The sequence below is a fragment of the Maniola hyperantus genome, chromosome 19 (genome assembly GCF_902806685.2).
Source record: "Maniola hyperantus chromosome 19, iAphHyp1.2, whole genome shotgun sequence".
Taxonomy (NCBI): Eukaryota; Metazoa; Arthropoda; class Insecta; order Lepidoptera; family Nymphalidae; genus Maniola; species Maniola hyperantus.
In genome coordinates this window covers 4,584,603-4,599,794 of record NC_048554.1, presented here as the reverse complement: position 1 = coordinate 4,599,794, position 15,192 = coordinate 4,584,603, and the positions used below count along the sequence as shown (strand labels likewise).

General features: G+C 35.5%; 3 protein-coding genes across 14 annotated transcripts in view; all 3 read right to left on the bottom strand.

Moving 5' to 3' along the window:
- LOC117991468 (mucin-4) overlaps window positions 1–15,192 on the bottom strand; it is a 211,884-nt gene that overhangs the window by 125,633 nt on the left and 71,059 nt on the right. The window lies entirely within an intron of this gene.
- LOC138403682 (facilitated trehalose transporter Tret1-2 homolog) lies at window positions 781–3,497 on the bottom strand. The gene is made up of 3 exons (XM_069505101.1): window positions 3,420–3,497; window positions 2,139–2,277; window positions 781–2,060 (listed from the first exon to the last, which is right to left on the bottom strand). The coding sequence occupies exons 1-3, from the start codon at window positions 3,495–3,497 to the stop codon at window positions 781–783; spliced, it is 1,497 nt and encodes a 498-aa protein (XP_069361202.1).
- Window positions 4,871–15,192, bottom strand: part of LOC138403628 (facilitated trehalose transporter Tret1-2 homolog) — a 321,523-nt gene continuing 311,201 nt past the window's right edge. The window contains exons 2-4 of one of the 5 annotated variants that reach the window (XM_069504920.1): window positions 10,552–10,701; window positions 6,341–6,479; window positions 4,871–6,267 (exon numbers count right to left, since the gene is read on the bottom strand). In XM_069504920.1, the coding sequence (XP_069361021.1) occupies window positions 4,991–6,267; window positions 6,341–6,479; window positions 10,552–10,701 (1,566 nt within the window). In that variant the 3' untranslated portion in view covers window positions 4,871–4,990. Of the gene's footprint in view, window positions 6,268–6,340; window positions 6,480–7,915; window positions 9,482–9,557; window positions 9,697–10,551; window positions 11,321–15,192 lie in introns of those variants that run through there. The other 4 variants (XM_069504921.1, XM_069504919.1, XM_069504923.1 and 1 more) reach the window with 4 other exon arrangements.

Genomic DNA, 15,192 nt, shown 5'->3' with positions numbered 1-15,192 from the left:
ACCTGGTGTACAAATTGCTAAAGTCCCTAAAATTTAATAAATCTGCATGTCCTGACTTTTTGCCACCCTTCTCTTCAATGGCGCAAAAACTCTGTTTCACCCCGTAACAATACTATTTAAAAATCAATAAAGGAGGGCACCGTACCTAAGATCTGGAAATCGGCTTATATAACACCTATTCATACGAAAGGCCCTAAGCACCTTACAAACAATTATCGGTCGCTCTCCAAACTCTGTGTACTGGCAAAAATAGTGGAACGTGTAGCATAAATGACCAACTATATTCGGTTTTAAAGCCTCACTTTAGTCTCTCTCAACATGTTTTCGTCAAAAGAAGATCCACTGTATTAAATCAAGCTCTCTTTACAGATTTTGTATCTGATAAAATGGGCAATCGGTACCCACTTGGTTGGTACACTGACTATAGTAAGGCCACGGTAATATAGATAACATTACCGTGTTGTGTGTATTAGTTAAGGCAGGCATAAGAGGAGATCTGTTTCGTTGGTTTTCCTCCTATGTGAAAAATAGATCGCAGGCTGTTGTGCTCAGTGGCTTTACTTTATCCTGGCGTATGTGACCGATAGATGGACGAAGTTTCGAATAAGTAAGGGTTTTATTTTTACTATTTTGTATGGAACCGTAAAAGGATATTAAGAAAACATCTATCAAAAGTAAAACTAAAGCATCTTTTTAATTTATTAAATATTATTATAGTACAAAAATAAGGGAATTCTTAAAATTATTTACTCAAAACGTGGAACTGATCGAAATACATTTTTACAACATACTTGTTCTAAAAGTGATCAACTCAACTTCTTCTTTTGAAACACTGTTCTTATCTGAAAAACATTTCTCTATTTCTAGAATTGTTTTATTTTTTGTTTCGGGCAAAACCTTGTAAAGAATACTAATAAATACTGACGAATTTATAGCGCAGAACAAAAATGTTCCGTGCGAGTTGAAATATGTAAATAAATATGGAAAAACTTTTAATACTGTAGCCATAATAGCGTTAGTTAATAATGCGTTAACAGCTAAGTACAAACTTCTACACTTTATAGGTGTCATTTCGCAAGCCAGACAGGCACACATTATCATAGGACCGCAACTTATTGTTAATGAAAAACCTGTCAAAATGAATAAAGTTAAGTATTTGTTTTCTGACATGACTTTCAAATGCACTAAATATAAATAGGAAGATAAAATAAATAGAAACATTACTCCTATACACGATGAGCCTAATAACAATGTACGTCGTTTTAGAAATTTACTTGTTAAAACACCGATATACATTCCAACCACTGTAATACCATCTAATACAAGCATTCCTTCGTACGCTGTTGATTCACTTAAAGTAATTATTTTAATAATATCTATAACATATCCTGTACAGGCCAATTTTCCTGAAAAATTATATAGGCATGCTGTAAGTAGACATAATATTAACGGTTTATAAAACCCTTTATCCGTTATTGAGTTACACAATTTAATAACACAGTGCTTTTTTTTATCTACTTCACGTTCTTGTTTTTGTCTTGAATTTTCTTTTTGCGAATATATGAGTTGCTTAAGTTCTTCTTCAGAATCTTTGTCGGTACCCTTTAACCAGCGATGACATTTGGCACATTCTTCAAAACGTCCCTTAGTGGCCAACCAAAGAGGTGACTCGGGCCAAAATAATATGCTTATATTATAGATACAGCAAATAAATATCAATATCCCAATATTTTTCCAATGGTAAAATGTTCCAATGGCGTTTGAAATCCATACACCCCAAAAAAATGTTGCACTTTTCAAAGTAAGAAATATGCCTCTGTAGTTAGGAGATGTGTACTCGGTGAGTATCATGATACCCACCGTAGATTGTATTGCGGGGATCATTCCTTGTAAAAACCCACTTATCAAAAGTTCAGTGATACTTGTACTAAAATAAAATAATAACGTACATACAAATGTATTAATCCATATGATTATGTATGATACTTTTCTTCCATATCTTTCTGCAATTATTGGTAAAATTAGAGCACATGGAATAGATCCGTAGCCAGAGCCTGACACTGAAATAAAAGTTGGTAATAAAAATTACTTAGTATTTTACAAAAAGTTACGTGTGTGTGAATTCTAAACAAACTCACATAACCAGGACATTGTCCCCATGCTAATAGCTTCAGTTGAATTTGCTTGTTTCCGTATTTGCGGAACAAAAACTGTTGGAGCACCAAAAAATAATCCATAAATAAGAAAGTTTAATATCACTCCACTGCACACAAACATCTGCAAGTTAAAAAAAACCGGCCAAGTGCGAGTCAGGCTCGCACAACGAGGGTTCCGTACAACAGTCGTATTGTTTCGACATTTTGCACGATAATTCAAAAACTATGATCTAGGTAGGGTCAATTATAAATCTGTTTTAGAATGTACAAGTGAAGACCTTTCATATGATACCCACTTGATATAGTTATCTTACTTCGAAAATTGAAAATACTAATTACTAGTTTATGACCACAATTTAAATTTTTTTGTGTATTGTAACCACAAATTCACGGTTTTCAGATTTTTCCCTTAATGCCAGCTATAAGACCTACCTACCTGCCAAATTTCATGATTCTAGGTCAACGGGAAGTACCATGTAGGTTTCTTGACAGACAGACAGACACAACAAAGTGATCCTATAAGGGTTCCGTTTTTCCTTTTAAGGTACGGAACCCTAAAAATTGATTCAAATAACTACTATGTGAATTGAAATAAATAATTTTTTTTTTGTTCTGATACAAGTTAGTTCTTGACAGCGATCTCACCTGATGGTAAGTGATGATGCAATCTAAGGCGAAAGTGGGATAACTTGGAATAATATTGTTAAATAGCAATTAGAAATCCAAAACACGTTAAAAATGGAGCATCAGGGAGCATTATACTTGCTTTCCATAAATAATTCTTGGCCGTTGTTTCATCATCATCATTATAATCAACCCATCGCCGGCTAAGTACTGAGCACGGTTCTCCTCTTAGAATGAGAAGGGTTTGACCATAGTTCACCTCGCTGGCTAAGACGCTAAATCGACAGACTTCACACACCTTTGAGAACATTTGGGAGAGCTCTCAGGCATGCAGGTTTCCTCAAGATGTTTTCCTTCACCGTTAAAGCAAGTGGTATTTAATTTCTTAAAACACACGTAACTCCGAAAAGTTAGAGGTGTGCGCCCAGGATCGAACCCCTGACGAACAGGAGGCAGCCGTCTTATCCACTAGGCTCAGCCATTTTTTATGTTAAAAAGTTTGTTGCTTCGCTGCTTACTCTATCCATACAAACTTTTATATTTATATATGTATAGAGGTAATAGAGATGGATTGACAAAAAACTTATAGCTTAAAAAATATAGTTTTGGCTTTAAATACAACGTAAATGAAATCCTCACCTGTCTTAATAGTGGTTTCCATGAGGTCTTTGTGGCGCTGGTAGTGGGAAATTTATCTTTTTCGCATAATTGTTCCATTGTTAAGGGTTGTTTGAATTAACGTGTTAATGCAAGCTTATTTGTCGTTCAAATACCTAATCAAGTTACAAAATGACGACAAAATAATGAAGGAGGTATCTTATCATAAAAAGTTCAATGGTGTAAAATTAGCAGATATCCGCGAATTTGTTTAAATCATCGGAAATTACTGAGTCCCACGATTTTTAGGGTTTGCTTTAAAATACAGGTAAATTAAGACAAGACAGGGTTTGATTAAAATTAAAATACAATCTGCCCCTGTGCCTTATCGAAATCTTTTTGCAAAGCCCCCATATATGTATATAAAATGTATATAAATACTTAGATATATTATGTCAAAATATGTTACTTACTCGTATATTGTCTTTGGAGAAAATGAACGAAAAGAGAGCTTAGGTACATAATTTATTATATTATAAGCTTGAAGGGCTAAAATAAAATAAACTCACTTTAAATATAAATAAGCTGATTTTATTAAAACCGTACAGACATACAGTGAACTTGAATGCATTTAATTCGTAATCTTAAACAAAAATAACAAGAAATATTTACATATTTTGTTACACACCACTTGTTTTTGATTGTCATTTATATAACTGCTTAATCTGTATTTGATACTAAACACGTTTATGCAGTTTAAAAAAACCGGTCAAGTGCGAGTTGGATTAGCATTCAAAAAACCGCTGCTGCAGGCTCCCTAGCTAGTGGTGGCCTTAGAACATTTTATCTAAGAACCTACTCTGGGTAATACGTGTGTAATAAGAGGCTGCTGTATAATAAGGTGCAGGAATGATGACCACGCACCGGAAGGCGCAGCGTTGGAAGACTCCCCACTAGGTTGACGGACGACTTCAGACGAGTAGCAGGGAGCCGTTGGATGGCGGCGGTGCAAGACCGTGGCCTGTGGAGGTCCCTACAAGAGACATATGTCCAGCAGTGGACGTCTATCGGTTGATGATGATGATTACAAAAAACTTATTAAAATCAGCCCAGTAGTTGTTCAGGAAAACGTAAAATTAAAAAAAATAACTGGATAATAACGTCCATCAGCCTTGATACAATAGTAAGCAGCTCTTACCGAGATGTTAATATGCAGATGTGACCGACAGATCAACAAATTTGCAAATAAGGGTTTTATTTTTATCATTTTGTATGGATTCTTTGTTTTTTTTTTTTAAAGAATATTAGCCACATTAAATGGCTAGTATTCCCCTTTCCTCTCCAATTAAGCGTCAGGCTTGTGCTAGGAGTAGGTACGACAATAGTGTAACGGGCGGGATTTGAACCGTCGACCTTTCGGTTTTCAGTCCACTCCTATACCGGTTGAGCTATTGAGGCTCAGAAATCGTAAAAGGATATTAAGAAAATATCTATTAAAAGTAAAACTAAAGCACATTTTTAATTGATTACTTAAATATTATTAAAGTACAAACATGCGGGTATTCTCAAAATTACTTACTCAAAACGTGGAACTGAAGGAAATACATTTTTAACTACACACTTGTTCTAAAATTTATCAATTCAACTTCTTCTTTTAAAACATTGTTCTTGTCTGTAAGACATTTTTCTATTTCTAGAATTGTTTTATTTTTTGTTTCGGGCAAAACCTTGTAAAGAATACTAATAAATACTGACGATGTTATAGCGCAGAACAAAAATGTTCCGTGCGAGTTGAAATATATAAATAAATATGGAAACACTTTTAACACAATAGCCATAACAGCGTTAGTCAATAATGCGAAAATAGCTAAGTACAAACTTCTGTATTTTATAGGTGTCATTTCGCTAACCAGACAACTACACATTATCATAGGACCGCAACTTATTGTTATTGAAAAGCCTGTCAAAATGAATAAAGTTAAGTATTTGTTTTCTGATATGACTTTCAAATGCACTAAATATAAATAGGCCGATAAAATAAGCAAAAACATTACTCCTATACACGATGAGCTTAATAACAATGTACGCCGTTTTAGAAACTTACTAAGAAAAACGCCAACATACATTCCAAGCACTGTAATACCATCTAATACAAGCATTCCTTCGTACGCTGTTGATTCACTTAAAGTAATTGTTTTAATAATATCTATAACATATACTGTACAGGCCAATTTTCCTGAAAAATTATAAAAGCACGATGTTAGTAGACAAAATATTAACGGTTTATAAAACCTTTTATCCAATAGTGAGTAATACAGTTTAAAAACATAGTGCTTTTGTTTATGTAATTGACGTTCTTGTTTTCGTCTTAAATTTTCTTTTTGCAAATATATGAGTTGCTTAAGTTCTTCTTCAGAATTTTTGTCGTCTCCTTTTAACCAGCGATGACATTTGGCGCATTCTTCAAAACGTCCCTTAGTTGCCAACCAAAGAGGTGACTCGGGCCAAAATAATATGCTCATATTATAGATACAGCAAATAAATATCAATATGCCAATATTTTTCCAATGGTAAAATGTTCCAATGGCGTTTGAAATCCATATACCCCAAAAAAATGTTGCACTTTTAAAAGTAAGAAATATGCCTCTGTAGTTGGGAGATGTGTACTCGGTGAGTACCATGATACCCACCGTAGATTGTATTGCGGGGATCATTCCTTGTAAAAACCCACTTATCAAAAGTTCAATGACACTTGTACTAAAATAGAATAATAAAACACATACAAATGTATTAATCCATATAATAATGTATGGTACTTTTCTTCCATATCTTTCTGCAATTATAGGTAAAATTAAAGCCCATGGAAGAGATCCGTAACCAGAACCTGAAACTGAAATAAAAGTTTAAAATAAAAATTTGTATTTACTAAAAGTGACGAGTGTGTAATTTATAAATGAACTCACATAACCATGACATTGTTTCCGTGCTAATGGCTTCAGTTGAATTTTCTTGTTTCCGTATTTGCGGAACAAAAACTGTCGGAGCACCAAAAAATAATCCATAAATAAGAAAGTGTAACGTTACTCCACTGCACACAAACATCTGCAAGTAAAAAAACCTAAAGTTAGTAGTTTTTTTTTGAAAACCTATATCCACGTTAATAAAATCGCGGCTACTACTACTTCAGTCATACTTCTATACGATAGCGGTATACTTCTATATCATAACGGTAACAATAAACTTTCAATAACTATTGCTTAAATATATCAAATGTTGCTCTGACACGTTAGACAGACGGAAGAACTGAACGAAGCTATAAGCATTCCTGGTTACAGAACCCTAAAAATGGTTGGCAACCAAAAAACCAAGCAAGAGTATGGAAAGTAAAAATCCAAGCGATCCAATAAAATATAATAGCCATAATCCCAGCTGTTCGCCGCAGAAGGGTTCTTACTGCTTGGCTTTTATAACACTCCAAATGATCTGTTGAAATTATAGTACAGAGTCGCATATTAAAATTCTTCGGACACGTCTCCCGGCGTGAGAGTGACTCGATTGAGCGTCTTGTCGTGCAGGGCAAGGTGGAGGGCACCAGAGGGCGAGGAAGGTCACCCATGCGAGGGACCGACCAAATTAAGTCTGCTGTGGGCGGTCCTTTGCACGAGTGTACCAGGCTGTCAGCCAGCAGGGAGAAATGGCGAATGCTCATGAGGCATATAACATCTGCCCTCAAAGACGTTGCTTCGTGATGACCACGACCGCTCTGCCAAGAGTGATACGACAAAGAAGAAGAAGAAGAAATGATCTGTTGACCTAAAAGCCTCAAAACTTTGCGCCTAATTGCGGTATTGTTCTAGTGGATTGTATAAACTTTATGTCGCATAAAATCTGGATTGTATCGCGACAAAGTTGTAAGGTGGCCCATCTTATGCGTTTCTCTCTTCACAAACGTATTACGCCTATTATTTTATTCTTTGTTGTTCTAGATCTATAACTAAGCCATATACCGATTTATCTATCCAGTATCTATGCCCCAAAACAACAAACAATAGTATAGTAAAATTGTATTTATTTCAAAGTTATGGCTCTTGAAAATTCTATATTTTAGGGAAAATTTTGAGGCGTATAGAAACTAGGAAACTGTAAAATTATACAACTACATGTCACACACCTCATAATCATTTCATATGTCTTTAGTTTGTGTAAAAAAAAGTTTTCTTTTGGCAAAATAGGCATAATTCCAAACGTCGACTTTCCGGTTTTGACAAAAAAAAATTCACCCGGCCTCTCTCGGGGTGAGGTGAGCCGTACGGTTAGAGGGAAGGGGTAAGACGCACAGATAACGTTTTTTCCGTCATCAATGGAAACAAAATCAATGGTAGAAAAAAAAAAAATCAATGGAAACAGCACAATTTGAGGCTCCTCTCGCCAACGAGTTTGAAGTTTTGAAGAAGTATGTGATTGTTGGTGTTATTTGAGGATGGTTTGTGCTAGCCAATTTATGCGGAACTTTAAAAGGATAAATAAAAAAACATCTATTAAAAGTAAAAACAAAAGTATATTTTAAATTAATTAAATCTTATTATTAAAGTAAGTACAAACATCCAACAGTACAAACTACAAACCTTAAAATTATAAGCCGGCGGAAAAATCTGCGAACCTGGCTTAGTGACGTCATGCAACGCGCTCGCCTTGGCACCGGTACTGGATAGGCGAAAAAGGGTGAGCTGCGGGGAAGCACGAGGGGAAGCGCATTCCAGCGAGGTGCGTAGATATTTCCGCCACATTTTACTTACTCAAAATGTACTGATGGAAATATAATTTTTAGTTTTTATCACACACTTGTTTTATCAATTCAACTTCTTCTTTTGAAACATTATTCTTATCTGAAAAACATTTCTCTATTTCTAAAATTGTTTTATTTTTTGTTTCGGGCATAACCTTGTAACTAATACTAATAAATACTGACAATGTTATAGCACTGAATAAAAATGTTCCGTGCGAGTCAAAATATATTAATAAATAAGGAAAAATTTTTAACGCTATAGCCATAACAACATTAGCCAATAATGCGAAAACACCTAAGAACAAACTTCTGTACTTTATAGGTGTCATTTCGCTAGCCAAACAGCCACACATTATCATAGGACCGCAACTTATAGTAATTGAAAAACCCGTCAAAATGAATAAAGTTAAGTATTTGTTTTCGGATATAAATTTCAAATGTACTAAATATAAATAAGTTGACAAAATAAACAGAAACATGGCTCCTATAGACGATGTGCCTAATAACATTGTACGCCGTTTTAGGATCTTATTAAGAAAAACGCCGATATACATTCCAAGCACTGTAATACCATCTAATACTAGCATTCCTTCATATGCTGTTGTTTCACTTAAAGTAATTGTTTTAATAATATCTATAGCATACCCTGTACAGGCCAATTTTCCTGAAGAATGGTAAAGGCATGTTGTAAGTAGACAAAACATTAACGGTTTGTAAAACCTTTTATCCGTTATTGAGTTATACAATTTAATAACATAGTGCTTTTGTTTATCTAAGTGACGTTCTTGTTTTTGTCTTAAATTCTCTTTTTGCGAATGTATGAGTTGCTTAAGTTCTTCTTCAGAATCTTTGTCGTCTCCCTTTAACCAGCGATTACATTTGGCACATTCTTCAAAACGTCCCTTAGTGGCCAACCAAAGAGGTGACTCGGGCCAAAATAACATGCTCATATTATAGATACAGCAAACAAATATCAATATACCAATATTTTTCCAATGGTAAAATGTTCCAACGGCATTTGAAATCCATATACCCCAAAAAATTGTTGCACTTTTAAAAGTAAGAAATATGCCTTTGTAGTTAGGAGACGTATATTCGGTGAGTATCATGATAGTGATCGTTAATTGTATTGTGGGGATCATTCCTTGTAAAAACCCACTTATTAAAAGTTCAGTGATACTTGTACTAAAATAAAATAACAAAACAGATACAAGTGTATTAATCCATAAAATAATGAATGGTACTTTTCTTCCAAATCTTTCTGCAATTATGGGTAAAATTAAAGCCCATGGAAGAGATCCATAGCTAGAGCCTGACACTGAAATAAAAGTTAAAAATAAAAATTTGTTTTACAAATAGTTCTATGTGGGTAAATTATATATAAATAAGCTCACCCAACCAGGACGCTGTTTCCATGCTAATAGCTTCAGTTGAATTTGCTTGTTTTCGTATTTGTGGAACGAAAACTGTCGGAGCACCAAAAAATAATCCATGAATAAGAGAATTTAATGTTATTCCACTGCATACAAACATCTGCAAGTGAAAAAAATTATAATCAAAGAAACTAAGTATGTGTGAACCCGGTGCGTGCAAGCGCGGATGACGGGTGGGTGTGTGGGGACTCCCCCCTCCTCATACCCTGATTGCCATTTCGACCTGTCACGATCTATAACAATTATTATAGAGGACCACAATAAAATCAATTTCTATTTCATAGAATACAAAGCTTGTTTTTTGCTTTTCAGTTACCAGTTACCTACTATTTATTAGCAGTCAGGTTTTTTTAGTTTTTTTAAATATGTACTTGGTTTTGTTTCCTGGTTTTAGTGCAACTTTAATATACCTAGTCCTTTATTAACTATAGAATTTGGCGTTGGAAAGTTAAATTAGTGTTACAAATTACAATTAAAGGGAAGGGGAAAGGAGGGGAGGGGGTTTATTTGGAATGGATTAGAGTGGAGTGGGAAGGGATCTTTAATAATCTACCACCATTTGTACACAGGTTAACTAGTTAAGCAGTAACACATTGTAACACCAGTGTAGTTATTTGTGACTCCAAACTATTTTCAAACATATAAATTGTATTTACTTTCGTACTTGCCCTTTAAAGTCCTTTATTTTGATACCCCCCTTGATGGTCTATGAGAAAAGTATTTGTTCAGCTCGCACATCGAAGCACATAAAATCCGTCATTTTAATTTTTCAATTTTATGTACCCAGTGACATTCGAGCCGTAAAGACGAATTAAATAACGTATCACTTATCAAAATTGGTTGGGCCGTTGCGTAGCTACAAGCGGACATAAGAACGATACATACCGGTCAAACACATTTCTCCTATGGGCTTCGCCGCAGTCGGGTAAAAATACAATAGAAACGGAATCCTCACCTGCCTTAATAGTGGTTTCCATGAAGTTTTTGTGGTGCTGCTGGTAGTAGGAAAATCTTTTTCGTATAATTGTTCCATTGTCATGAGGTTTTTTTCGTTGTCTGTCGTCCAAATACTCAAGTTACGAAAAGACGCGACGAAATAAAGCACCTTATCGTAAAATTTTAATGATGCAAAACTAGCAAATGTCCGCGAATTCGTTTGAATTGTCGGAAATATTTCTGAGTCTATCAATATTTAGGTTTTGCTTTGACAAAGAAGTAAATAAGGAAAAACAGTATTTTATTAAAATTCCAACCGCCTTAAATGTAAGTATTTAATCTACCTCTGTGCGTAAGCAAAATATTTTTGCAAAGCCCCGATACAAAATGAAATACTTGGACATATTATGTTAAAAATATAATGTTAAATAATTTTAAATACACAGAACCCAGAAGATGCAGGTTCGATTCCTGCCGGTTACGCAATTTTTGATATGTATTTAAATTTATTTAGTAATTTCCTTGAAGTGTAGGTAAAGACTAAAAAATTATAAAAATATAATGTTACCTATTACTATACTCGTATAACTATACTCGAATATTTAATGTTCTTTATATACTATTTGTTTTGATGCTTAAATTATGTTTGGAGAAAATGAGGTAAAAGAGAGCTTAGGAACATAACTAATTAAATAAGCAATTAGCTGGAAAGCCTAAAATAAAATAAATCCACCTACTTTAAAATTAAATTAGTTGATTTTATTAAAACCATACAGACATGTTATAGACTCTCTGAGAAAAGACCGGTGTTTTGTAGTGAGCCGACGATGGGTTGATCATGATGATAATGATGTACAGACACGCACTGATTATGTATGCATTTAAATCGTTATCTTAAACACGAAGAACAAGAAATTTTAATTTTTGATTATTCTCATTAAAAAAACTGCCTTATCTATATATATAATAGAGTAAAACTCAAACACGTTTAAAACATATTTCTAATTAATTCGCTTTGTGCAAAAACCGGTTCTCAACTCATTTTACCTATCGCCCGCTACAGAAAAGGAAATACATGGCATTATTCGTAACCTTGAAAACAAACGCAGCTACGGTGTAGACGAAATACCTATGACACTAGTCAAGACATGCATTAATCAATTAACATATCCCTTGACATCTTTAATTAACCAATCATTTGACGAAGGCACCTTTCCGAATAAACTAAAAATTGCAAAAACTGGACCAATATATAAAAAAAGCGGATCGCAACTTGACACTTGTAACTATAGACCAATAGCATTATTGCCAACGTTCTCGAAAATATTCGAAAAAGCCATATGTAACCGCGTTTACCTTTTCCTAGGAAAATTTAATTTACTAGACGAAAACCAACATGGTTTCAGAAAAACACGATCTACAACTCTCGCTGTTTTTAACTACATCCAATATATATTAGAATGCATGCAAAAAAAGAAATATGCCGTGGGACTATTATTGAATATGACAAAAGCCTACGACAAAGTGTCTCATAAAATACTATTAGAAAAATTATACAGCTCGGGTATTAGGGGAAACACACACAATTGGTTCAAAACATATTTGCACGATAGGACTCAGTACGTAGAAATACAACACTACGATGAAACAATCAATACTTATAATAAAACTGTAACAGGTCAAATTCTGTACATTGAAGATATTTTGAAATTTTTTTTTCGAGGGCACTCTATAATCGATACTGAACCCAAAACTGTAATTTTTTTCATTTTTGTCTGTCTGTCTGTCTATCTGTCTGTCTGTCTGTCTGTCTGTCTGTCTGTCTGTCTGTCTGTCTGTCGCTGAAACTACTGAATGGATTCCAATGAAACTTGGTACGATTTGAGGTCATACTATGAGGTAGAATATAGGATACTTTTTATCCCGAAATTCAGCATGGTTTCCGTAGGAGAGGGGATGAAAGTTAAAATGTATACTGAGTTGTAATTCATTAACGCGTAGTCCGATTTCATTCATTCTTTTTTTGTTAGAAAGGGGATATTTTAAAGATTGTTCCGTAAATATTTCAAGGTCATCGGTTTTTAACCGACTGTCAAAAAGGAGGTGGTTCTTTTTTCTACATCGATTTTTTCGAGGTTTCTGGACCGATTTGCAATTTTTTTTTTAAATCAACAAAAAAAGTTTTCGTCGTGGTCACATAAAAAAATCTGGATTCAACTCCTTAATCCTGATGCTGCAGGGTTACTGCCCGCCTGGGTTATCAAGATTCAGGAAGTGTTCATAGTGAATTCATATTGTAGGTACCAAGCAACGACTTTATTCTCAGACTTCAAGTTCCAACTCCTCAACCCTGATGATGTAGGGTATAGCACTCCTAAACTATAATGTTTCAGGAACTGCGGATGATGCAAAATTATTTTAGGTACCAAGCATAGGCTACATCATTGAACTTCGGATCCTAACTCCTCAATCCTGATGCTGCAAAGTACTAAAGTCCTAAATCGTGGGGATTTTAGAATTTCTGATAGTCAATTGATATTTAAGGTATCAAGCAACGGCTTTACGATGACACTCCCAGTCCAAAATACTCTAACCTGATGATGCAGGGTACAGCACTCCTAAACCATAAAGATTCAGGAACTGTTCCTGGTGAAATAATATTGTAAATGCCAAGCATAGACTTTGTTATTGAATTCCAAGTCTCAACTCTTCAATCCTGATGCTGTTGGTGAATTGATATTTTAGGTACCAAGCAATAACTACTTACACTAACAAGCTTAAAATAAAATTAAAATGTTAAAAAACCGACTTCCAAAGACTAAGTAAAAAATAACTTTTGTTTCTACAGTCTACACGTGTATGAATGTATGAAGTCGGGCGAGCATAATAAAAGAAACTAGAAATCAAAGCGTGAAGCTCGCCCGTCTTCGACATATTACATACACGTGTAGAAACAAAAGTTATTTTTTACTTTGTAGTGTTTTTGGAAGTCGGTTTTTTAATATTTTTATTTTTGTAGTTTAGGAATTACAGACATTACAATCCTCAATATTAGGAACATTTAACTTGAAACCCGGAATGTACAGGAATCTTTGAACGTACAGCTCAGCTTAAGCTGGCGTGTGCGATTTATCGAGCTTATCTCGGCATAGATGAATAGACATACGGTCTATGATCACGGCATCGTACCAGAACGCTAAATCGCATAGCGGTACGACTTCGCCAGTGGGGTGGTAATTAGCCACGGCCGAAGACAGACCAGACCAGACCAGAGGAAATTTAGAAATTTTAAAATTCGTAACTGACACTGCCGGGAATCGAACCTGGACCTCCCATTGATAAGACTACAACATTACCGTGCTACAGCGCTTACCACTGCGCCAGGGAGGTAGTCAAAATTAGAATTAATAGGTAGGTACACTACCAAGCAACGACTAGATATAGTACGCGACAGGTCGAGATGGCAATTGGGTTATGAGGCTTGGGGACGCGAACGCCACGCACACCCCCACACTGGCTTAGCGCATACCCACCCCAATTGCCATCTCGACCTATCGCGTTCTATACATGATTAAACTTCAAGTCCCAACTTCTCAACCATCATCATCATGATGACGGGTAGCTACTGTAATTCTAGATTTGAATCAGCTATTTTAGGAATAGTTGATGTTGAATTGGTGTAAAAGTTACGCTTAGAATAAACTCTCTGGCTTAGGTACCAAGCAACGACTTCATGATTCAACTCCATATCCCAACTCTTCAACCCTGATGCTGCAGGGTACTGCACTCCTAATCTATGGGTTTTAGGAACTGTTGATGGTGAATTAATATTGTACCATTTACTATTGTCCCAAACCACGACTACATGATTGAACTCCGTTCACAAAAATCCACGCACTCCATCGAAATCCTATTCTATTCCAAACTTATTCGCCAGCGAGACAGGAGTGGAGAAGGCGGATAGGGACGTGTGGGGGGTGCAACGGATCAACGTGATTTTTTCCATCATCACCAGCCTGCGGACGTCCACTGTTGGACATAGGCCTTCCCAAAGAGCGCCACCACACCCGGTCCTCAGCCTTCCTCATCCAGCCACTTCCCGCCAGCCTCTTTATATCGTCGGTCCATCGTGCTGGAGGGCGTCCCACACTATGCTTGCCTACCTACGCGGTCTCCACTCAAGGACTTTCCGGCTCCAACGGCCATCACCTCTACGACAGGCATGACCTGCCTTCTGAGAAAGGTTTGGCCATAGTCGACCACGCTGGCCATGTGCGGGTTGGTAGACTTCACACACCTTTGAGAACATTATGGAGGCTCAGGCATGCAGATTTCCTCACTTTATATTTAATTACTTAAAACGCACATAACTCCGAAAAGTTAGAGGTGCGTGACGTTCTAAGTTCTAACCACTAGGCTATCACAGCTACACTATGATTACTTTCCGTTAATTCTCGACTGTTATGTTAATAAGTTAGCAGCTTTCTCTATCCCTACAATCTTTTATATCTAGAGTTTTAATAAATTATATTTTTTTTTTTTTTTTTTTTTAATTTATTATCAAATAAAAATACATACAAATAAAAGCTTAAACTAAAAACACCGAAAAAACCACAGAGGTTTGTCCTCGGTGCCTATCTGCAACGAAGATACCTATTAA

Coding starts and splice junctions, on each gene's coding strand:
- LOC138403682 (XM_069505101.1), bottom strand. CDS start 3,497: ATGGAACAATTATGCGAAAAAGATAAATTTCCCACTACCAGCGCCACA. Junction 2,278..3,419: donor GGAAACCACTATTAAGACAG/GTGAGGATTTCA, acceptor TTTAACTTGCAG/ATGTTTGTGTGCAGTGGAGT. Junction 2,061..2,138: donor GGGGACAATGTCCTGGTTAT/GTGAGTTTGTTT, acceptor CTTTTATTTCAG/TGTCAGGCTCTGGCTACGGA.